The sequence below is a fragment of the Zootoca vivipara genome, chromosome 16 (assembly GCF_965207765.1).
Source record: "Zootoca vivipara chromosome 16, rZooViv2.hap1.1, whole genome shotgun sequence".
Taxonomy (NCBI): domain Eukaryota; kingdom Metazoa; phylum Chordata; class Lepidosauria; order Squamata; family Lacertidae; genus Zootoca; species Zootoca vivipara.
Window position 1 is genome coordinate 19431116 of NC_142599.1, and position 23920 is coordinate 19455035.

General features: G+C 45.9%; 1 protein-coding gene across 8 annotated transcripts; it reads right to left on the bottom strand.

The window, feature by feature from the left end:
- ASCC2 (activating signal cointegrator 1 complex subunit 2) lies at positions 1–23920 on the bottom strand. 8 transcript variants are annotated; one of them, XM_088659475.1, is made up of 19 exons: positions 23886–23920; positions 21218–21317; positions 19337–19498; positions 17702–17872; positions 15376–15505; positions 14645–14712; positions 13417–13527; positions 12172–12284; positions 11228–11302; positions 10362–10469; positions 9518–9586; positions 9090–9164; positions 8538–8706; positions 7709–7923; positions 6540–6659; positions 3939–4163; positions 3263–3371; positions 2631–2710; positions 1–447 (listed from the first exon to the last, which is right to left on the bottom strand). In XM_088659475.1, the coding sequence occupies exons 2-19, from the start codon at positions 21296–21298 to the stop codon at positions 276–278; spliced, it is 2253 nt and encodes a 750-aa protein (XP_088515601.1). In that variant the 5' UTR covers positions 21299–21317; positions 23886–23920; the 3' UTR covers positions 1–275. The 8 variants fall into 8 exon arrangements, with proteins under 8 accessions (XP_088515601.1, XP_034954239.3, XP_034954241.3 ...); XM_035098348.3 differs by having other exon boundaries at positions 21218–21313; positions 23810–23920; XM_035098350.3 differs by having other exon boundaries at positions 2631–2707; positions 23810–23920.

The window sequence follows — 23920 nt, forward strand, 5'->3', positions numbered from 1 at the left end:
TTGATCTCATCCATCAAGGCTGATATATTATTATTGGTGCTGACAAATGTTCACAAGGAACTGCCTGCACAGCAAGGTCCATTGTGTATGCATAAATATCTTTGTCGCATTCCCCTATAAATAACAATGCACAGCTGTTGCAGTTCTCTGTAATGGGTTGCTGGTTGTTACATGCTGATGCTCTCCATAAGCAAGGATGGAAAAGTACTGTCCCTTGGGATAAAGGCATTGCACTGTGAGCCTCCAAGAGGAAGAGTTTCCCCTTCTCCACCTCTTCAGGAAGGGATCATGCCTTTGTTTCGCTTCCGGTCTGCCATGGCACGCCGATTATGATTAGCCCTGGTCCCTTTGCTGGCTTCTTTCTTCCTGCGCTCCTGGACTGTCTCTCGGCTCTGGCCATGTCCCTTGGCGCTGCCCAAAATGACACCTGAATTGTCTGGCTTGTGCCTGTGTAAGAGGAAGAAGAGAAGTTTCATTGCTAAGTTCCACCAAATAGGCACAAATAGTGTCAGAAAAGGGTGGGGAGGGGAGGCAGTTCAGGCCGACAGAAACTTAATGGGTCTGAGCACCAGAGGGTCACAGTAATCCTGAAATGCAAAATCTGTAGAAAAGACAGGGACAGCCGTCTCAGAAGTGATACTGCTCTATATGTCAAATGTGGCAATGTCCAAGTAACAAAAAGTCTTTAAAATTCCGCCAGGGGAGCAGTGGGCCTCCAGAAGGTGCTGTACATTTCCCATCATCGCTGAACATTGGTCATGCTGGGCAGATGGAGGCAGGAGTCCAACATCTGGTAACACCCCCCCCCCCCAGGTTTCCCCTCCCAAGATTGCTGTGCTTGTTTATTATTAGACATTGTACCCCATCTTTCCTTGAAGGAGCTTGAGGCGGCATCCGTGACTCACTCCTTCCCCATTTTGTCCTCCCACAAACCCTGTGAGTTAGGTTAGGCTAAGAAACATCAACTGGCTCAAGGTCACAGAGTGAAGTTCATGGCTGGCTGAGTGGGGATTTGCACGCAGGCCTCTCAGGTCCTCATCCAACATTCTGGCCACTAAACTGCAAAGGCTCTCAGGTATACTTCTAAATATTAGTCCCTCAAAGTAACAGAACACTAGAGATATACTATTCTACATCCCACCAATCAAAACTCTGACACTGCCTCTTTTATTTCCTTCAGACATCTGAAGACAGGACAAAAGGACTAAATCTTGCGTTAGTGGAAGACACTTCAAGTGCCCTCACAATAATACTGGGGTCACAGTTATGATTTGTAGACATGATTGTGCCTTAGGATAGTTAGTCATGGAAGTAGCCCTTGATTTAATCTTGCAGGGCGCCCAGGACCCTCATCCAAGTGGTTCTGACCAGTAGTTTGCGACTGTGCTCACAAAGTTATCAAATTCAGCACATATGTGAATGGAAAGCCCAACATATTAACAGTGATATTTCTAGGAGGGGGGGCAGAATAAAAATGAGGGAATTGGTGAAAAGAAAATGGGAGAGAGTAAGGTGGGTCACATCCTTTCAAAAAGGCCGGAACATAAGAAGAGGCTGCTGCATCAAACCAATGGTCCATCTAATCCAGCCTTCTGTTCTCACAGTCTCTATAGAAAACCTACAAGCAGGATTCAAGCACAAGAGTACTCCTCCTCCTGCCATGGTTTTCATTTGAAGCATTACTGCTTCTCACAGTTAAGGGTGAACATAGCTATCATGGTTAGTAGCCAGTGACAGCCCTATCCTCTATGAATCCATCCAATCCTCTTTTCAAGCCATCCAAGTTAGTGATCGCTGCCTCCTGTCGAAGCGAGTTTAACCACATAGTTAAATATGTGGTTTGTGAAGAAGTAGGAGGCTCAGGGTTAAAAAGAAAAGGTGGGTGGGAAAAGAGGAATTGACAGTGAGAAAAGACACTGAAATAAAATGCATTTAAATGCTAGATAAGTTAGAAACTAATCAGGGAAGCAGCTGGAATGAGGTACAACAACAACAATAAAAAAATACCCCGTCCAGCTGACTTGGGTTGCCCCAGCCACTCTGGGCAGCTTCCAACAGATATAAAAGCATAATAAGACATCAAACATTAAAAACATCCCCATAAGATTAGTGAGGGTCAGCTGACACTCCCACTTAAAAAATATCTGCTGGAGAAAGTCCTCCAACCCTTTGGAGTGGATTTAAGGGGATGTGGAGGACTAAAATGAGGAGGGGTAATCACCCAAAAGTTTTCCCCACCCCATTCATCTCTGATGGAAGCTTTCCTGTCAGCTGAGCAACTCAGCTGGATACAGCACACAGCAAGTCACTGGGCCTAGATGGCTTGCAACCAAGAATTCTTGGAAGAACTCAAATGTGAATTTGCTGATCTTCTAACAAGAGTACGCAACCTTGTTCATGAAACTGGTTTTCATAGCAGAGGATTGAAAGGCAGCCAACATAACACCCCTTTTAATATGGCACAGAGGAATTTCAAGTCTCACGGATATGGCAGCGGCAGCTAGATCAGCTGTTTGTTGTGAATGGTTGTCAGATGTGGCCCTCTGTTTGAAGGTGTCCCCTGTTTTGAGGGCTGTCGTTCCATATGTGGTAGAAAGACCAGGAGCCACAGAAGGGGAGTTGCATCTTACCCTTTCCTGGCGAGGAAAGTCATCCGCCGGGCTTCAGCTCTCTCCCGCAGCACAGCTGGGTCCTGCACAAAGTGGTCCTGCTGCACATGAAGGAAAGAATGGAGCCCCAGTTCATTTCCAGTTCAAAATGCTGGTGGGCCTTCCAAGTGCTGTTGAACTAAATCCAATGTTGGGCTAGGCTGGCTGAGGCTGATGGGAATCACAGCCCAGCAGCATCTGCAGTGTGGATGAAGGGGAGGGGCCCCACCTCCCTCATCCCCGCAGAAAAGGGGCTAGTCCTCAGCAAGGCAGTATGCACTTTGTTGTGGAGATGGATCTTTGGGGCCCTTTGCACTTCCCCTATCTACCCTCCGCTCCATCTTACTTCCCCTCCCTCCACTGTCTTCTCTGTGTTGAATTTCAGCACTGTAACTTCCTCAGGGCAGGGACCTATCTTCTTGCTGCTGCTCTGTACAGCCCCACAGGCTGTGGTTATCATTACATCTCCATTGGCTGAAGCACATCAGCTCCACTTAGCCACAGGGACCTTGGAGGCCTCCCCGGCCTGTCCCAAAAGAGCCATCTCCCCGGAGAACAGCACTGCAAGGGTTTGCCTCACAACCCTTCCTTCAGAGCTGCCCTGCAACAATCACCTTTGCAGCCCCCTTTTCATCAGCTGCCGCCAACTCCTCTTCATTGTCATCTTCCTCGTCCTCTTCTTTCTGATCTTTTGGTCTCAGAACTTGAGGGATGGTAAACGGCCTAATGCAGGGAGAAATGAATGGATGAGACGTTTCAAGGAGAGGGATTGCTTTTCAAAGTACTCTGGGAATTGTAGCTTTGAGAGGGGAAGAGGGGTCTCTCCTAACCCTTAAAAAAACTACCGTGTTTCTCATATTATAAGACATGTCTTATATTTATTTTTTCCTCAAAAAAACACACTATGGCTTATTTTCAAGGGATGTCTTATTTTTTTCCTCCTCCTCCTGCTGCGGCCGGCATTGCTGCTGTGCCTATCACTATGTCTTATTTTCGGGGTATGGCTTATATTCCTTGAATGCTTAAAAATCCTGCTATGGCTTATTTTATGGGTATGTCTTAAAATATGAGAAACAGGGTATAGCTCCCAGAATTCTTTTGGAGAAGCCATGACTGTTTAAAGTGGCATCACAGGGCTTTAGTTGCATGGTGTGAATGCGTCCTGACTGTGGAAAAACATGGGACCTAGCTGAGAATGGAGGGAGAGGGAGTGAGTGCCCTTCAAATCACACTTGCTGCACTACACAAATGATTATGGCAGGCTCCATTCAGAAAGGCCTCTTAACTCACCTCCTGCTGATCAGCTCGTCATCTGAGTCGGCATCGTTTGCTCCCACCTGGTTGCCATCATAGGTGTCATCGTATTCGTCCTCATAGTCATCCGGGTAGGAAAGACCTGCTCCGCTCTGCTCTGGGACCTCCTCCACTATCACAGAGTACTGGCTGTAGCGCTCCCTCTGCTCATTCACAAGGCGCTTGTCATTCACCAGACTTTTGGTTGTGGCTTTGTCAATCCTGGGAACACAAGGAAAGCCCAGCCAGATCAGAACAAAGGCTGATCCAGTCCAGAATCCTGTTTCACACAGAAGCCCCTCGGGAATGGCCATAGGTCAGTAGTGGAACATTTGCTTCAGAAGTTTCCAAGGTAGGGCTGATAAAGACTCCTCTAAATCCCAGAACACCACTAGCAGTCAGTGCACACAACTAGATGAACCAGTGGCATGACTGGGCATTAGAGAGCTTCCCACGTCTTAAGGAAAGGCTGTAGCTCACTGGCAGAGAATCGGCTTCGCATGGAAAAAGTCTCAGATTCAATCCCCAGCATCTACAGGAGCTCTGCCCCCTGCTCAAAAACCCAGAGAGCCACTGCCAGTCAAGTGTGGGCAATACTCAACTTGTACCAATGGCCTGGCTCCGTATAAGATACACAAAGTTCCTATTTAAATCAGCCTTTAATTTGGAACCATGAGGACTAGAATCTTACCTCATTGTAGGGAGGTATTCGCTGTTATACAGTGGCAGAACACATGGCAAAAGGTCAAAGGTTCAATTCTTGGCATCTCCAGGTAGGGTTTAGGGGACAGCAGCTGCCAGTCAGTATATAGACAATACTGAGTGAAATGAACCAACAGTCTGACCCAATATAAGGCAGCTCCCTATTTTCCTGCTAGGCCACTAAATGGTCTGATGTTTAGCCATTTATATACTCCATGAATTGAACAATGTCTATATTATATAACCACATTGTCATTGTAATGTGGAAGCGCTGTAGCTCAGTGGTAGGGCATCTGTTCTGACGAAGGTCACAGGTTCAACCCCCAATGGCATCTCCAGGTAGCGTTGGGAAAGACTCTGTGTCTGAAACACTACACTAGATGAACCGAGGGGTCTGAGTCAGTGGCCTCCTATGTTCCTATGTGACCGCTCCTTATTCTTGAGCATGACACCTTCTCCTTCCCTTGTCTCTGGCCTATCCCATTTCCCTGGCTGGCTGGCTCCCCACTCCCTTTGGAATGGCACTTTGGTTTTGAGATCCCAGACAAGCAAGTGACATTTTGGACTTGTCCTTTCTGCAGACATCTTCTGGTGATACTGCCTGGGGCTGTCGTGCTGGGCCCTGATCCTGCAGATGCTAAGCCTGGAACTCCCACCAGCAACCTACACTTTTGATCAGTGCCACACCCCCTATGCTTCAGTAAGCCTTACCAAGGAACAATGTCAAAATCTGCTTCCTAACTGCCAATCCAGCAATTTATTGTTATTACTTTGCTCCCGGGGATATACAAGGTATTCACGTCTGGGCTTTTCCGTGCAGCATTCCTCTCATACCATGGATGGAGGATCACGTCTCAGGAGCAAGTGCAACTGGAACAACCAGCTGCTTGAGGCATCCCAGTGTCGACTTAATGAAAGGCTTCCTTGGAAGCACAGAAGCAGAGGGGAAGTCCCCTCCAAGGCTCCACCCTTGGCTTTCCTTACATCAGGAAACAGCTAGAGGGAGCTACAATTCCTAGAGCGGTTTGAAGAGTGTAGCTCCAAGGAAGGGGATAGGGGTCTCTTCCTAAGAACTCTCAAGACCCTCAACAAACTACAACTCCCATAACTTTTGGAGGGAAGCCATGACCATTTAAAGTGGGATCACAGTACTTTAAATGTATGGTGCAAATGTGGTCTTAATCTTAAAACAGCAAAGCGATTTTTAAAAAATTATCAGAGTGCCTTGAGAGCAGCAGGTGGGCAGACTTTGCTGGTTGGGGCATATGGGAGTTGTAGTCCATAGCACCTGGAGGCCAGCAGGCTGGTGAAGACTGATTCAGGTGGTATTCTGGCATTATAACAATTGGAGGCGGGGATTAGAAAGGTAACAGGGGTTGTGAAAAGGAGCTGCACCACTCTAAACAATGGCGAAAAACAGATTTTGTTTTTAAAAATACCGGTTACAACAGCCAGCACTCATGATAACACTCCAGAAGTCAACCTCTGCTCTCTGAAAAATGGCCCTTTCCAGATTCCTTCCTACCCATGGTAGGAGGAGAGGGGAAGGGACAGAACCTTCCTGCGCCGAGGATGTTAAAAACCAGAGCACTATGAAAAAAGAACAATGCCCAACACCGATGGCTAAAAAAACAGATCTACCAATCCCAACCCATAGAAATTACGCAGGGCAGGTACAGGAAAGCTTTGGCCCTCCAATTGTTGCTGAACCACAACTCCCATCATCTCTGGCTATTGGCCATGCTTGCTAAGGCTAATTGGAGTTGTTTTCAGCAACACCTAGAGGGCTTCTCCTGGTGTAGGGTCTTTTATCTTTACTGGTAATATTGCTTCCTAACTTGACAGCCATTGATCAGACACAGCCTGAAAGGGTTGTCCAGGCTCCAGGCAACTCACCTCTTGCCTTTCTGCACCCGGGAGAGATCCAGAGAGTCCTGGCTGAAAACATCAAACTCATCATTCTGGAAAACGTTGCATCGGGAAGTGAGGAGAGGTGTTGGGTCTGGCTTCACTGACCTGACAGAAAAAGATGAAACACTCCCAATTTATATTATTTATTATTGCGTTTATATCCCACTTTTCCTTCAAGAGCTAAAGGTGACGTAGATGGTTCTTCCTCTTCCCCATTTTATCTGTACAACAACCCTGTAGGAGAGCTTAAGCTGAAAGAGCAGATGGCCCATGGTCAACCAATGAGCTTTAACATGGCTATGTGGCTATTTGAACCCTGGGGACGCAGTTCTTAATTCAGCACTCCAACCACTACACCACTCTCTTCAGAAGCACAATCTTTAAAAATTCCTCACAAAACCAAGCAGCAGCCTGTGGCTCTGGAAATGCAATTCTATGCCCACTAATCTGAGACCTGCACCATCCAAACTCAACAGGGCATGCTTTTGAGTAGACATGCACAGCAGACATATGCTGTAGCTGATTTAAGGGAATTTCAATCAAGGTCATACACCCGGCATCCCCAAACTGCGGCCCTCCAGATGTTTTGGCCTACAACTCCCATGATCCCTAGCTAACAGGACCAGTGGTCGGGGAATATGGGAATTGTAGTCCAAAACATCTGGAGGGCCGAAGCTTGGGGATGCCTGTCATACACTAATACACTGATTATAAATATACATATTTATAGATAATATATAAATATGTTATTGGGTTATTGTTTTTATTTTATATATTGTGATCTTTTCTGTGAACTGCCCTGAGACCTCCGGGTGTAGGGTGGTATATAAATTCAATAAAATAAATACCGTAAAATAAAATAAAATAAAAAATAGCACCACTGCCACTTTTTTATTCCTAGTCAAATGCCTGGTTTAAAAGAATGGTTCTTTCCACAATAAGGTAAAAATCAGATTAAAAGCATCCTTGAAACTAGAAACAAAGAAAAATAATGTGTGGATGGTCCAGGTTAAACCCACCACTGATGCACTATTATTGTGTCCACAACATGCCATGAAAACAAAATTCACAACAAACAAACAAAAACAAACAAACATGGCAGTCTGCAGGGGCTACAAGTGGGTAAGAGAAGCAACTCCCCCACCCAGATCTACCTGGGCATTGCTCGGTCCAGCTTCTCCAAGGCTGCCACCAGCTTGTCCTCCAGAACGTTGTTGATCACCTGCTCTACGCTGTAGTTGTACTCCTCCAAGCAGGCCAGGACAAAGCCTTCTCCAAGATCAGGGAGCAGGTCCTTTACTTGGGAGATCAGGGAATCCAGCTCCACCCCAGAGACCTTGCACACAGGGGCCGCGGCTGCTCCAGCGTACTAGACACATCAAAGGCAACAGGGAGTGTTACCCCAGGAGAGTCACAATGCTGAAAGTAGCTGGGTGTGCAGAACCACAGCCGGGGGCAGGGTGGGGGGTGGTTGCCATCAGGTTATCATCAAGTTTTTGTGCCAAATATGCATAAATCAAATTCAGCGCCCCACAACCCTCTCACTTTTCCCCATTATCTAAATTCACTGCAGGCTCAAAGCAGTTTCCATATGAAAGAGGCAAACATGGAACGGAGGGTGAATCTCTCAGGAGCAGCAGGGCACACTTTGTTCAGAACACTCCTTACAATCAGCCCAGGGAGTGGCACGACCTGTAATCTTAGTCTCAGTACTGCCCTTGTAGAACTCAAGAGGGAGGTCAGATAAAACTAAAATTAGTTGATTCTGCCTACCAGTGGGCACCACCAGCCACCTCCCCCCCCCCCCGCTTTCTACCTGACAATGGTCAGGAATGATTGAAGTCCAGCAGCATTTGGGGGATGGGACACAGGGTCCCCATCCCACAGATATACAGGCTCCATGGCTAACATAGGTAGCTCCCCGACAACCTTGTTCCCCAGTTCACAGCAAGTCAAAGCTAGCAACATGCCCTGAAGACTCACCTCTGTGTGGTTTTCCTCCCTGAGTGTCTCTAGCCCTTCTGTATTACTGGGCAGCACTGGAGCCATGGTTTCTGACAAGGGCAGGTCGTGGGCTGTTTTTTTCCTCCTGTCCACTCCCTCCCAGGCACTGTCCACTCCTTGCAGGATGTAAGCTGTCCTGGTCTCATCTCTGCCCAACAGCATTAAGGCACCACACACATGAATCTGATGTAAATCACACACAATGTAACTATAAGCCCGGGCATTCAGGGCAGATGTGCAGGGGTAGGTTGTGGATCGTCATGCATTTGGGGAAAGATAACCTGCACATTCTCAGAAGCACCCTTGATCCTTATTGTTACTGATTCCAAGCCTGAATTGTGGTGAATGCCTGCATTCATTAAACCTTGAGGAGAAGCAATGTTTTGGAGGATGCAAGCCAGTCTTCCCCAATGTGGTGCCCGCCATAGGATTTGGACTACAACTCCCATCAGCTCCAGCAAGGCAAGTCCAAAACATCTAGAGGGCATCAGGTTGGTGAAGTTCCCCAGAAATGCCAGCAGAAAAGGATACAGGGTTGAGGAGGCTTGCTGGAGGAGGCTCACATCATCTGCTACAGGAAAGAGTTCATCATAGTCACGGAGAAACCTGCAAACATAAACACTGCACAATTACAAGGGAGACCTTCCCAGCAAAAATCCCTGCCTTGTGAAATTTACACGCAAAATGGACTGCCAAACAGTTTCAATGGCTAGGGAGGTTTTTTAAAAGTGCAATGAGCCACCAAAACCTGGGTGAAAAAGATGTATCTCTTTCAAGCCAGTTGCTCCACTGTACACACATGCACACACTTTCTCTAGGCCCACTGTTGTTGCCGGACAAAGCAGGTTTGCAGCACGGCTGTACTGACTGGGGCTGATGGCTGCTGTAGGCCAGGCTGCATTGACAGAATACATTCCAGAGGCTGTAAAGGACCTCCAACACCCAGTCAGGACTCTCACCTCCTCTCTTGAAGCACTGAGGTGAAGATCTGCAGGAAGTCTTCTATGTAAGGCTGTATATTATCACAGCTGAAACAAGAGGATAATGTTAACAACAACCAAGGAACCCGTATAGGCTCAGGTGCAGCTTGTTCGTCCAGGGGGCTGATCCTTGGAGTTGGGAGAAAGAGGTCCTGGGCCCAGTTCCCAGACAAGCCCACGTTCCTAGGAAAGGAAGCTAGAGCTCAGTGGCAGAGCACACCCTGTACATTCAGGGCTCCCAAATACAGTTCTGACATCTCAAGTTAAAAGGTTCAAGTGGCAGGTGATTGGGAAAGATACTGCTCTGCTCCAAATCCTGGAGAGCTGTAGCTTAGTGGTAGAGCATATCCTATGCATGCAGAAGGTTCCAGGTTCCCCTAATCTCCAGGTAGTCTAAGAAAATACCCCAGAAAGCCACTACCAGTTAGTGCAGGCAATACTGAGCTGGGTGGACTAATGGTCTGACTTAGTACACTGAAGGGCCGTCGCTCAGCAGTAGACCACCAGCTTTCCATGCAGAAAGTCCCAGGTTCAATCCCAGTACCATCAAGTAACACTTGGAATGTCTCCTGTCTGAAACTCCGGACAGTTGTTGTCAGATGCTGAGCTAGATGGACCAATGGTTTGGCTTGGCATAAGGCAGCTTCCTGTGATGGGAAAGGTAAGAGAGCATCTGCTTTGCACGCAGAAGGTCCTAGATTCTTTCCCCAACATCTGTAACCACTATCTGTTTCTAAGGTTTCTTTCCTGGTGTCATAAATGAGTGTGTATGTGTGTAAGGGCAACCCACTGCATGGAATCTATGCGCGTAACAAGTACATACCTGCTTTCCAAAATGGGCTGAAGGCACAACTGGTTTACGATCATATGGAAAACTTCTACCATCTTCTTCCGAGAATGAGACAGCCTCTTCCACAAATCTGACAACAAGCTGATGGTGGGGAGGGGAGAGAGAATTTCTGACACAGAAGCAAAAGGAAGTTGTAGTGGTAGTTGTTATTACTATTATTTTCTTCAACCCACTCTTCATCGCAAGGTTCCAAAGTGGGGTATATACGTTCAATAAAACACTGAATAACATTAAAACTTCACTTAAAGCCATGATTAAGTACAAAGGGTAGATTTAACTAACCAGTCCTGCTGGTGAAAGTCCAGGCCAGGACTTCTAGCTCAATGGACCTTCCCTCCCATGATGCAACCTGAAATCCAACATCTGAAATGGCAGCAGGTTGGAGAAAGCTGCTCTAACCATTATACCTCACTGGCTCTCCCTCCAGCCCAATCAATTGCAGCAGGGAACAGGAACAACGCAACTGAGCAGGATGAGTTACTAAATGAGTAGGGGTTAAATCCTGCTCAGTTCAGCAGGATTCCATACAACCTCCTTCCTGAAATTAGCAGGAACCCACAACTAAAACGGGGTGAGAGAGCCTTTGTTGTAGCTGCACTTTGCACCTGCTGTCATTGTGATGTCAGGCAACTGTCAGGTGGGCAGCCCCGCAAGGCTGATCCTGATCAGGATCTGGGGCCATGGAGCCCAAACGTTTTCCCACCACCTGCCCTTAAAGGATGGTGGAACTTCAGGTGCACTGCAGGAGCAAACTGGGCATATATATTGCAGGGCTTGTGCCTGGAGGGGACAGCTGCACTTATTTCAGAGGGGAATGGTCACCTCCACAGGAAACATACCTGCTGTCCTCACGTTGCCTCTTCTTAATAGCAGCCTCCAGCTCAGGTATCACCAGCTCATAAAATGCAGCAAGCCTTTTTTGAAAAAAGTGAAACACACCTAATTGTGATTTAGATATATACTATACAGTATATATATATATAGAGAGAGAGAGAAATCAAATCAAGGAAGGCTATGTGTACAACATTCTAATATTGATAATACAGAGGAAGCTGTGCAGGGTCATAGCTCTGTCTAGAGTAGGTATATTCACATGGTGCTCCACAGATGCTATTTTAAATCTGGTACTGTATGCCTTTTTCAAAAAATGGTAAGCTGCTCTGACACATTTGTTTTTTTAGTAAGAAACTCTAGGAAACACTTTTTATTGTTCATACCATTTGGTATAGGTACTGCCACACAGCAGTTGCTGGTTCTATTATTCTTGATGAGTGATCGCCTTGGGATGTTTATTCTATCTGTCATTAACTGATCTGTTTCAATGCTTGTTTTATGACGACCTTAAAATAATATAACAGAATCAAACCGGGTTGTTAGATTGCTGTGTTGTGTTTTAAAATGATTTAGTATTTGTTATTGTAATGATTTGTATATTTTGTTTTTAAGCTGCTTTGAAAAGTGTCACGCAAATTTAAATAATGATAAAGATAATAAATATAGATAATGATGAAGAGGATGATAATAATGGATGCTCTCTCAGCTGTAACCTTTTCTGGGGCAGCGTTCTTCAACCTGGTGTGATCCCAGTGTAGTTGGATTACATCTCCCATCCTCCCTGACCAAAGGCTAAACTGGCTGGGGATGATAAGAGTTGGAATCCAACAACACATATCTAGTGGAATTGAAGCATATGCACGCACACACACACATGCGCGCATACACACACACACACACATACACTCACTCACTCACTCACTCACACAGAGGCAGCCTACTAATATACCTGTAGCAGAAGTCATGCTTTTGGAATGTCTGGCAAGCCAAAGGAAAGACATCCAGAAAGGCCCAGAGGGTGATGCAAGTATCACACAGGTACAGTACAATATCCTTCAGCTCCTAGGAGGAAAAGAAAGGAAGGCCTTTCATTATAAAACAACACAGATTTTAAAGCACAATTTAGTTTTTCTTTTAAAAGTAAGCTGCCAAGCAAAGCAATTCCCTGCCCTAGATTCCTCCCCTCCCCCTCCCTGCCCCAGTCTCTGGGTTCACTTCCTCCTCAGAGTTGGCATAACATAGCACCTCAGAATCTGAGCCAGGGAAGTCCTAAAGCGTACAGCTCCATTATTAGGCCCACCACAAGCGGTAGCATTAAGGACAGCAAACCGAAGATTCTTTACATCAGATTTAAATTTTAAGCCGGCTTTTTCCTGCCTGATGCCCTCATAACATTTTAGACCAACTCCCACAAGCGTAGCCATGCTGTGGCTGCCGGGAGTTGTCATCCAAAACATCTGGAGAACATTTAAGCACATAAAATTCCATGCAAGTGAGTGATCAGGATAGCAAATGAGGGGCGGAGCTCCTCCTCAAGATTCTTTGGGGGAAGTCTTGTCCTTTAAATATATGGCGTCTATGCAGCCCTGATCCACAATTCCCAGCTGTCATATAAACACACACACACACACAATCTTCTAGCATTTGCAGAACCAGATGAAATCAAATTTACAGGCAGTATATTCTCCTCATTTTTCATGAGAAACTAGCCTGCTTACCCCACCACCCCATCTCCCCAAATCAGTGTTTTCCTTTGCCCCCTAGAAAAATTATTGCAGATGCCCATGATTCTGAAGAAGTGTGCATGCACACGAAAGCTCATACCAATGACAAACTTAGTTGGTCTCTAAGGTGTTACTGGAAGGATTTTTTTTATTTTGTTTCGCCCATGATTCTGTTTATCAAAGAATACAAAGGAAGGAAGTGTTCAGTGAGATTTCAAAACTGAACACATAAAATATCAATACAGAAAAAAGTGTACAGCAAAGCACAGCAAAATTCATGTGATGAGGAAAAGCTGCCTCACCCAGTCACAGGACAGGGAAGGGAATGTGTTACCAGCAACCATGTGCAGAATGAGACATAATCTGTTGCGAGGGGGTGGGGAGAGAGAAAGTATCTGTGGTGAAGATTAAAGCTGAGGCCAGGTTTGGAGGAAGTACATTGGTCCCAGGAAATACCTGCCCCACCCCACCTGCAGAGGAATATCCCCAGGAGTCAATCGGATTCTTTCCTCCAGCTTCTGTGGTGTGGATGAAGCCCCTTCACACTGCAAGCCACATGTATGCAGAATGCTGCTGAGTACCTAGAAGGCACAAAGGGTCCATAAGCAGAATACAACTGGGTGCATTTTGCCTTTTATTGATGGTCATCATCTGACCAAGGTTATTATAGCTGTTTTGTTGTTGTTATTAATAATAAATAAATAATAAATAATATTTTAATATTTTAAATAATAATAATAATTTAATGTATTTATATTCCACATTTATCCCAAGCTGGGATTCATGGCAGCTTCCAATATTTAAAAACATTATATAATACAAAGTAATTACAGTGGTGCCTCGCTAGACGAACTTAATTCGTTCCACGGGTCTTTTCTTATAACGAAAAATTCGTCTAGTCAATCCCATAGGAATGCACTGATTTTTTTGGGGGGGGGGTTGCCCATAGGAACACATTAATTGAATTTCAATGCATTCCTATGGGAAACCGCGATTCACTAGATGAATTTTTTGAAAAACGAATTCGTCTAGCGAGGCAACCTCTGCTTGAAAAATCCTTTCGTTAAGCGGAAATTTCGTTAAGCAGGGCATTCGTTAAGCGAGGCACCACTGTATATAAAACTAGTTACAAACAATGATTAAAACACATCGGAACACATTTAGAACCAGCAATGAAAATCCAGTTTGCCCTGACAGCAGCCCAGAATCTTAGTTATCAAAGGCCTGTCTGAACAGGAAGATATTGGGCTGCTGGCTGAAGGATAACAAAGAGGAAGCCAGTCTAACCCCTCTTGGGAAAGAGAGCAGCCACAGAAAAGGCTCTCTCTTGGGTCACCAACAATCGTGTTCTGGTGTTGATGGGACCAAAAGAAGGTGCTGAGCTAAGGATCATAGCACCTGGGCAGGTTCGTAGGATTTTTCAAGTCACCTGGGCCCAAGCCACATGGGACTTTATAGGTCTGCTCTCCAAGGAAAGAACTCCCTTCCTTATAAAGGGGGGCCAGGGAGCATTTTTTTCAGCTTTCAGTTCACATTTCCTTCAGGCCAATTTTCCGGTGTCTGTGTGTGTGTGTGTGTGTGTGTCAGTCACACTGGATATACTGGCTGGGGGCTGATGGGAACTGGAGTCCAACAACATTTGTTTCCCCACAACTGGGGAACAGAGCTCCTCAAATAAGCCCAACAAGAAGTTACAACCTGAAGAACTGTAGGCACGGTTTCATCCAAGTCACTGAAATAGCTTGGCTGCTGAGTAAAGATGTTTTCTGAGGGGTGGTGTGGAGAGGGAGGAAAGAAGGAAGGAAAGAGAAAAAGATTGGTTTCAGGCAGGTTAAAATATCCAACACCATAAAAGGCTTCACACTTAATTAGGAGATCTCCATGCATCCTCTTCATGTTACACGTAACTCATATTGGCCTGGTTTGAATGTTGCATTAAGCCAAATTATGGTTTACACATCCCTCTCTATTTTCCACCCAGGCAAGGAAGAGGCATTATCAGAGTTCAAGGACACACTCCAGCCAGGCAAAAACACAGAGGGAGGGTGTAAATCAGGACCAGTAAATACCAAGCAAAGGCTTGGAGGGCCATATCTAGACTCCAGGCTCAAGGTTTCTCAACCCTGCATTAAAGCTTTAATGTCCCTTAGCAATGGGCCATTTTGGAACAGCCCCTCTTTTAAAAACTATTGCAGCTGAATGCTGGTTTTCTGTTTCCTAGTAAAGAAATAATGGAGCCTGACTTGACCAAAGTGAAAGTAATATTAAACAGTAAATAAAGAAACAGACACTTTACTCCTACAATTAGTTAAGCCAATTGGACTGAGGAAAGTGGCAGATTTGATTTAAATCCTGATTTTTAGAGGGTGCCGTCCCCCAACAAACCCATCACTTCACACACACACACACACACCCATTCCCTCACTAACCAATCATCTTATGGAGCAGAGGACCGTTGCCTTTTCCAAAGAGCACACACAGATCCAGGATTTTGGGGATATCAAACAAGAAGTTATTGTAAAGGATCTCTCCAAAAACAGATGGCGTGATGAAGTGATCCTAAAAGGGGGTGGGAAGAGAAAGATATTGAAAGATGCTTACGGATAACTAGCAAAGTGCCCTTTGTCATCATGACAGATATGAAGGGGCAGCACATACTGCAAGCACCCTGAGGGGGTTGGGGCGGGATGATGCACATGTGTGCGTAATTGCGCTTCACTCTGTGATGTAAAAGTTTAAGAGGACAAAGGACAAGCCAGTCTTTATAGTCAGAAGGAAGAGCACAAGCCCTTGATTTAGGGGCTGGCCTGGAGAGATCTAAAAGTGCTCTGGATTTTGCTGCCTTTACAGACGCATCCTTTGACCAGTGTATATTTAGGGCTAAAAGGCTCCACAGAGTAGCTTTTAAGTACCTATAGGCATTTACCACATGCCCCCCAAAGAACCTCCAGGGCAGCTCACAGCATGACAAAAACATAGCACCATGATCAATGAGCACAGATTAAAATTCATCTCCCTAAATCAACACATCTTAAAGCCACAAACACTGTAAAACAGGATAAAATTGCACACAAGCAGCCAGCCACCCCTCTGTAGCTGCAAACATCCACATAATATGCCTAAGGACAGTGACAGAGCAGGACCTATGAGCATTTCCCGGGGTTTGATTTTCATAGCATTGGTACCACTACTGAGAAGAATGTATTCCTTGGCTACATCAATCCGACCAGGCATCCGCAAGTTTCAGCTGAGCTTTGGAGGCACTCAGAAGGAGGTATACAGCTTTTCAAGTGCCTCTGAAGCCCAGCACAAGACCAGGGATGCCTCTTGCTTGACTGCCAGAAACCAGTTGAAAAACCCATCAGTGGATGAGGTGGGGGCACATGGTCCTGAATCTAACTCCAGAAAAGTGGAAGGATTCACAGCAAATAGGTTCCTCCAATGACCTTAGTGAACAAAGAGGGTCATATGTGAGAAGTACCTGGTTGTTGAGAGAAGTGGTTAACCTATGGCATTTCAGATGTTGCTGGACTACAGCTCCCATCACCCCCAGCCAGCATGGCCAATGGTCAGAGATGGGGGTTGTATTCCAGCAACATTTAGATGGCCACACATTTAGACACCTGTGCTTTTAAAAGTTAAGAACAGTGGCTTGTTTCCAATGTTAGCTCTACTCAGAGTAGACCCACTAAAATCAATCAACATGGCTCACTTAGGTCCATTAATTTCAGCTGGTCTACTTTGAGCATTGGATACAATCCATCTAAAAAAGGGAAAGAGAGAGCCAATGGTGTTCTTGCAGAGAGAACCAATAGGAACGGCCAGTTTTGCCTTATTTCTTACAGGATGTATTGAAGTTACTTCTATGAAGATTAACTTGAAAAGAGTTGAGGTAATTAAGGGCAGGGAGCCTCAGGCATGGAGACTTCCCTATCTGGCCCGCAGAAGTCCCCCCAGGCCACACCTCCTCTCCCCAGGCCACACCCCCTCAGTGTGTGAGGTGCTTTGCTTTGCTTTGCTTTGCACCATGAGTATTTTTGCCTGGCAGGACCATGTCCTGAAACTCTGATCAAACTTCTTGCTCGCCTGGATACAGGACAGAGAGGGGTGTGTGTGTGTTGAAACCAGCCTACTATGAAACGTTAAGCTTGACATTCATTGCTCCGCCTACTTTTGCCTCTGGCCCTGCCTGCCACTGGCATGTGGCCCTCAGAAGGTTCCCCAGAAGGAAATGCGGCCCTGGGGACGATAAAGGTTTTCTCCCTCTGAAATAAATAACCTCCATGGAACTACATCTCTTTGAAGGTTCCAACTAATTGAACCTCCCTGGTGGCAAGACAATTTATGTACATAGGGGCCCCCAGAGGAAACAGCTGACAGAATATTGGATCAGGACCTAGGTTCAAACTGGGCTCCTCTTTGGCTGAAAAGGCACCACACATGTTATTTGTGAAGGTGAAAGGAAAGAAGAAAATGTTCTTTCCTACCTTGGCCTTCAGGACAGAATGGGCTATATACCTAAACAAATACATTTAACATTTCCCAAAAACCATTTGAACATATTGGAGCGTAACTGTGCTTCTATTCATTAATGACTAGGGAATGGCACTTGAATTTTATATATATATATGAATCTCCAGGTAGAGGCTATGAAGGGAAAGCCATTAGGAAAGACAAACAGAAACCTGCTATTTTTCCACACACAAAAACATGTACGCGCATCTCAAAAGCAGGTTGAGTAAAGAAATTATTTACTTTGGACTCCTTGTGAGTGGACATGCGGAGGAAGGTTAGGAAAACGTTCCGATGGAGGCATCTCTGGAGGTCATTCACCTCTGGAGGAAAGTCCGCCACTGTGTCAAACTTGCGAGGGGCGTGGCGCAGGTATGAATCCAGGCATTTCTGGAGCGTCTCATCAAATATCACCTGCCACAAGGAAACAAAAGGCCTCATGGGGAAAAGAAATCTGGCTGCCTAGAGCGGGACAGCAGATTACCACAGGAACTTATGTCAGTCTATTGCACATTGAATCAACAAGTGAGCAAAACATTTTAAGATGAAAGATGTGCCAAAAAAGCAAAGATTCCAGGACACTTGGAGGGGACGGGACACTTTCAAAGTTTCATTACACCACACATTTATCCTGAGTGTAATGCAGAGGCCTGGCCTCACCCCCTTGACAGATTTTATAATACTCATTTACAGAGTCAAACATGCTTCATAAATAGGACCACTGACCATTTTAATTGCCTTTAACTGGCTGGTTAAGCCTATTGATTCACATATCAAAATCTCAAGCTATTTATTTAATAAATAAAAGAATCTGGTAAATAAAATGTCACAGCTTGAATAAAATATGATCCTGAATACTATCTTTTTACTCTCTATTCAATAACACCAGAGACTCAAGGTACTCCTAAGAAAAACACAAAAGGTGTGCCCATAACTCTCAGCCTCAACTATCAAAACTGCATGTTGCATTTTTTTTCCTTATTTCTAGCAGCAGAAATGGGGAAGCCCACCCCTCAATTGCTGTTGGACCACAAACTCCCATCATTCCTGCCTGCCTGCAATGCTGGGGTTGATGAGAGTTGGGAGTGCAACAGGACCTGGATGGCCAAAGGCTCCTCACCCCTCCCCTATGAGCTCCTTACTGATGCTTCTACTGTGTTTCCCCAAAAATAAGACACTGTCTTATATTTATTTTTCCTCAAGAAGACACACTACAGCTTATTTTCAGGGGGTGTCTTATTCCAGCAGGAAGGGCTCCACGCGTGCGGAATGGCTGCGGGCAGTGAGCTGTTGCCGGGAGGCGCCGCGTCCATGTCTTATTTTCGGAGTGTGCCTTATATTGCGGAAATGCGTAGAAATCCTGCTACGGCTTATTTTATGGGTATGTCTTATTTTCGGGGAAACAGGGGACAGCAGGTGCAGGAGTGCTCAAATGAAAGAAAAAAGGGTAGGGCTTTAAGAGTTGTGAGTACGGGTGAACCTGAGGGCTAGGGATGAAATACCCCTGCCCTGCCCCCTCCTTGACTGCTTTCACTTGACCAATATGTGTCCTTGAACACAGTTAATGTCTCTCGCTTGCCCGGATCGAGAGATGTGTGTACGACTGGGGGTGTAGAAATGCCTGACTTCTTCGTGGCTGAAACTTACAGTAGGCTACTACAGAAAGGAACGATTCATACCTTTTGTCTCACCCGCTTTTGCCTCTGGCCCCACCCATCCCTAGCACATGGCCCCCAGAAGGTCGCCCAGGAGGGAAATGCAGCCTCCAGCATGAAAAAAAGGTTCACCACCCCAGTGTAGAAGGAAGACTTATACTTTTATCATCACCACCAACACACCTACACATGCTTCTTTCTTCCTTTACAAAAGTAATGATACCTGGCACCAGAATTTGTCATGAGGCAGAGTCAAAAGCCAGTCCAGGTCATCTGCAACAAACTTGGCTCTCTCCCAGAACTCCTCCAGCAGGGCACGGTCGCCTCTGGCTTTCGGCGGGGGCTTATACAGCACAAAAGACCGCTCTGTTTTCTTTTCAGGATGCTGCAGAGAGGGGGGGGGAAATGCCACGGGATGTCAGCAGGTCAAAGACTAAACAGAAGTCCTCGGTGTTGACTTTCTGAGCTATCTCAAGAACCTGGGCACACCAGGGATAATTCTCCTATTTGTCAGAAACTTGGCCTGTGGTTTAGCAGAAATCCAGCCCCCTCATTTGTTGCTGCCTTTGGCTTGCTGGCTGCTCCCATTTCTCTTTCATCGCAAGGGGCCGGCTGAGTGGCGGTTTGGGGAGAACTCCTTGTTTTGCAAATGACACTTTTAGAATCCTGCAGAAGTCACAACAGACACTGCCTGGCTCCAGTTAAGATAAGAGCTGGCACCTTCCTCGTGCTCCCGTGTTTTCAAAACTAAAATAGCAGAAGCTGGATGGAGAGCACCCTTTGGATGTGTTGAAGATGTGCCAGGATCCTGCACTAACAGCCACAACATAGTATGAAAATGGAAAATCCGTATTCCAGGGGTGGCCAGTGTCCATTGGGACCGGTATGGCAGAAGGCATGGGGGTCAATCAGTAGATGGAGCCAAACCAATGAGAGGCAGAGCCAGCCAACCAATTCTAGTTTTGTCTCCATCCTCCTGCTCCCTACTGAGCTCCATGAGGGCAACACTGAGACTAAGGAGGAAGAAGCTGACAGGCAGTAAGTGAGAAAGCAGGCAGCTGGAGGCAGACATGTTGGAGTGCCCTATTTGCCCTAATGGAGTAGTCTCTACTGTGACTGTGCACAGGTGACAGCTTTTCAAGGGAGCTGGAAGGGGGAATTGTGGATTCAGTGCTACTCATAGGAAAAGCACATATCCATTTATTTTGCTCCATGTGGTTTAGGTTTTGCTTTAGTTCTTCCATTTTTAGTGTCCTACTGTGGTTTTTGATGAAACTGGTTTCTAGAGAGCTCGCTGGGAAAAGTTTGAGAAGACCTTCCTGGAGTTGCAGAGTGAGAAAAAAATTGCAAGCCAGAGAGGTGGCCAAATGAGATTTCTGGTGGGTAGGGGTGGGGCTGTGGTGCCCCAAACAGCAACTGGCTTTTCCCCATAATGAAGAGGATAAATTATGCAAAATAGAAACAATGACAGAATGCATTAGACAAGATAAATCCTGTATATTTGCATAATTTACACAGCTTGCTAATTTCAGCTATTTTTATGGCAGTTTCTGTTTTTAGTGCAGGAAACCTACAGTTCAGTGGGCAGATGCGAGATCACTAGGTTTCCCGTTATAACCAGGAATGCCAGGCAATAAGAGGAAGGGAATTCTCTGTTTTGTTATTGTGCTTGATTTGCTTTTGGACCAATTGTCTTTTTAGAATAGTAAAACAGCTTAGTGGTAGAGCTACTGTTTTGCATGCAGAAATCCCCAGGTTCGATCCTCAGAGTTTCCAAGTAATGCTAAGAAAGTGTCCTGTCTGAAACCTTCAAGAGCATAGGACCAATACGTAGAAACCTGCAACCAGCCAGTGTAGACCCAGAGAGGCCCTCTAGACGTTGCTGGGGTGCAGCTTCTACCATCCCTGACTATTGGTCATGCTGCCTGGGGGATAATGGAAGTTGGAGTCAAACATGCTCAGGAAGGTTCCCCACCCCAAGTTAAAGGAGTCATACACTGCATTTTCACCTCTTAGCTAATTTTATTCTATGCATTAACAAAAATAAGAAGAGAATGGGTCAGGCTTCTGAACTGCAAAAACACAAAAGCACTCCTCCGCTTACCAGGGCGGGTAAAGTTTTCATCTTTCCAGTCAGTGAATCTTTCTCTGTAAACTGGAGCTCATCCAGTGGCAATGCTGGCATACTGCCGTGTTATCTCTGCCTTTAAAACACAAGCACATAGGCACAGGTTGCATCAGGAACTGTTTCAAGAATGCACAACCAGCAACAAGCAAGACAGGTTGATCCTAGTAAAGCAGCCACACCTAGAGACATCAGCTATGTTTTTTACACAAACAGAGGAGCTGATGTGCAACTCAGGAGTAAAAGTATCTGTGGGCTTCCTGCACAAGGCCCAGAGAGCTAAGCATAATTTAGAGATATTGGTCATCGCTTTATGAATAGGCACCAGGGAGTGAGGGAATTTTAAGGCGTACAGAGCAATACAAATATCCTGTGGTCTAGCTAAATGGTTAGAGCTTATGCCTTGTATGCAGAAGGTCCCAGGTCTGGTCCCCAGCATCTCATTGTGGAGCTGGGAGAGACCTGTCTGAAATCATGGAGAGCCACTGCCAGTCAGTGGAGGCAATACTGAAATGGATGGATCAATGGTCTGGCTCAGTATACGACAGCCTCCTCTGTTCCTATACTGTCATCTAGCCAAGCTTGTTTCCTATTACTAGCGTTATTGGGGCTCTCTGGAATGCAGTTGGGAGATAACTATAAGAGCTCATGGTATATTTCTAAGATGCCCGAGCTGTTAATCAGAGGTATATCACACTTGATGATCTCTCTACTCTATGCAGATCTGATGTCATTTCAAAACACAACAGGAGGAGGTGAGTACAGTAATACATGTGAAAAGGATCTAGGGGTCTTAGTATACAACAAACATAACATGAGTCAACAATGTGATGCAGCAGAGGAAAGAAAAGAATAAGAACCAAAACGGTATGACTCTCTTTTTAATGCTTCCCTCAAGGAGGGGAGATGAAATCTCTGAGCATATAACCACTGTACCCTTACCCGCCTTTCAATTATTTGTTTGTTTGTTTGTTTGTTACATATATATCCCCCCTTCCCCATTTCAAGGAGCTCATGGCAGTGTACTCCTCCCAGTTTTATATCACAACATCCTTGTGTGGGAGGTTAAGGTGGGAAGGAGCCGGTTGCAGTGAGGTGGTTAGGGTGTTGGACTAGGACCTGGGAAGCCAGGGTTCAAATCCCCACTTGGCCAGGAAATTGACTGGGTGACCTTGGGCCAGTCCCTACCTCTCAGCATAACCTACCTCACAGCGTTGATGAGAGGATAAAATGGGGAGTGGAGGGGGGGGAGAGAGAAATCCAAGTATGCCACCCTGAACTCTTTGGAGGAAAGCAGGGATATAAAATATAATGATACTTTTAAAATAATATAAAAATAAATCATTTTTTTAATAAATAAAAAAGATTATGTCACCCAGTGACAAAGTCAATGCTGTCACTGTCGCCCAGCCTAATTACAAGGTGTTTTGAGAGGATGGGGGCGGGGCAGAGGGAGGGAGGGACGGACACTGCTTTGAGCTTCTTCGAGGAAGGTTGGGATGCAAAATAGAATAATGAATGTAAATAAATATTAATATTAATACTGTAAATGTGGGTGTGTATAAAATGAAGTCACCCAATTGCTGAAGGGGGCAATCTGGCCACTTCCTCTCAACCGGACCTACCTCACAGGGTTGCTGAGAGGATGGATTGGGAGAGAACCAGGTATATCGCCTTGAGCATTGCCTTAATAAAACACAACTATTTTTTTTTAAAAAAAAAATAATGTAAATAAGCAAAGTCACCCAGCACCAACATCACTGCTGAAGGAGCGTCTCCACCTCCATCGTTCAGCCTGGACACGGAGCTCCAGCTCCGAGGGCCTTCTGGCAGTTCCCTCACTGCGAGAAGTGAGGTTGCTGGGAACCAGGCAGAGGGCCTTCTCAGTAGTGGCACCAGCCCTGTGGGACGCCCTCCCATCAGATGTCAAGGAAATAAACAACTATCTGACTTTTAGAAGACATCTGAAGGTAGCCCTGTTTAGGGAAGTTTTAAATGTTTGATTCTTTATTGCTTTTTATTATTTTTATTATTAATATTCTGTTGGGAGTCGCCCAGGGTGGCTGGGGAAACCAGCCAGATGGATGGGGTATAAGTAATAATTTATTCATTTATTTATTTATTTATTCTTATTATCATTATGCTGAAAGGGGTTTTCGAACCCACTCCAGCCCCTCTGCCTAACCTCCCTCACAAGGTTGTTGAGAGGATGGGGAGGAGGGAGGGAGTCGGACACGCTACCTTGAGCTCCTTGGAGGAAGGAAGCCAAGGGTTTAACAAAACATAACTTTAAAATAATGTAAAGGGTGAACTTTAAATATACGGTCTTCCGGTGACGACATCATAGCTGATTGGGGGGAATTCGAACTCGGGGCTCCACGCTGCCCAGCCACCCACTAACGAACCCCGAGTGCCACGACGTCACTGGCCACCAACCCCCTCCCCCACCAGCTGCCACGCCGGCCGTGTAACGTCATAACGGCCATTCCTCCGGCTCGCGCGCGCGCCTGCCCCGCTCCTTTCGGTTCATTCCCCTCCTTCCCTCAGAGCACCCCGCAGTCAACCACTGACCCGAGGCCCGGACGCCCTCCTGCTTTCCCGGCCGCTTTCGTTTCTTTACGACAAGGCTCAAATAATAGTCTCCCACCCGGTTTTCCCTGCCGGCCTAGTCCTTCCGGGGTC

Coding starts and splice junctions, on each gene's coding strand:
- ASCC2 (XM_088659475.1), bottom strand. CDS start 21,298: ATGCCAGCATTGCCACTGGATGAGCTCCAGTTTACAGAGAAAGATTCA. Junction 19,499..21,217: donor TGAAAACTTTACCCGCCCTG/GTAAGCGGAGGA, acceptor CCCTCTCTGCAG/CATCCTGAAAAGAAAACAGA. Junction 7,924..8,537: donor GGGAGGAAAACCACACAGAG/GTGAGTCTTCAG, acceptor TGATGTGTCTAG/TACGCTGGAGCAGCCGCGGC.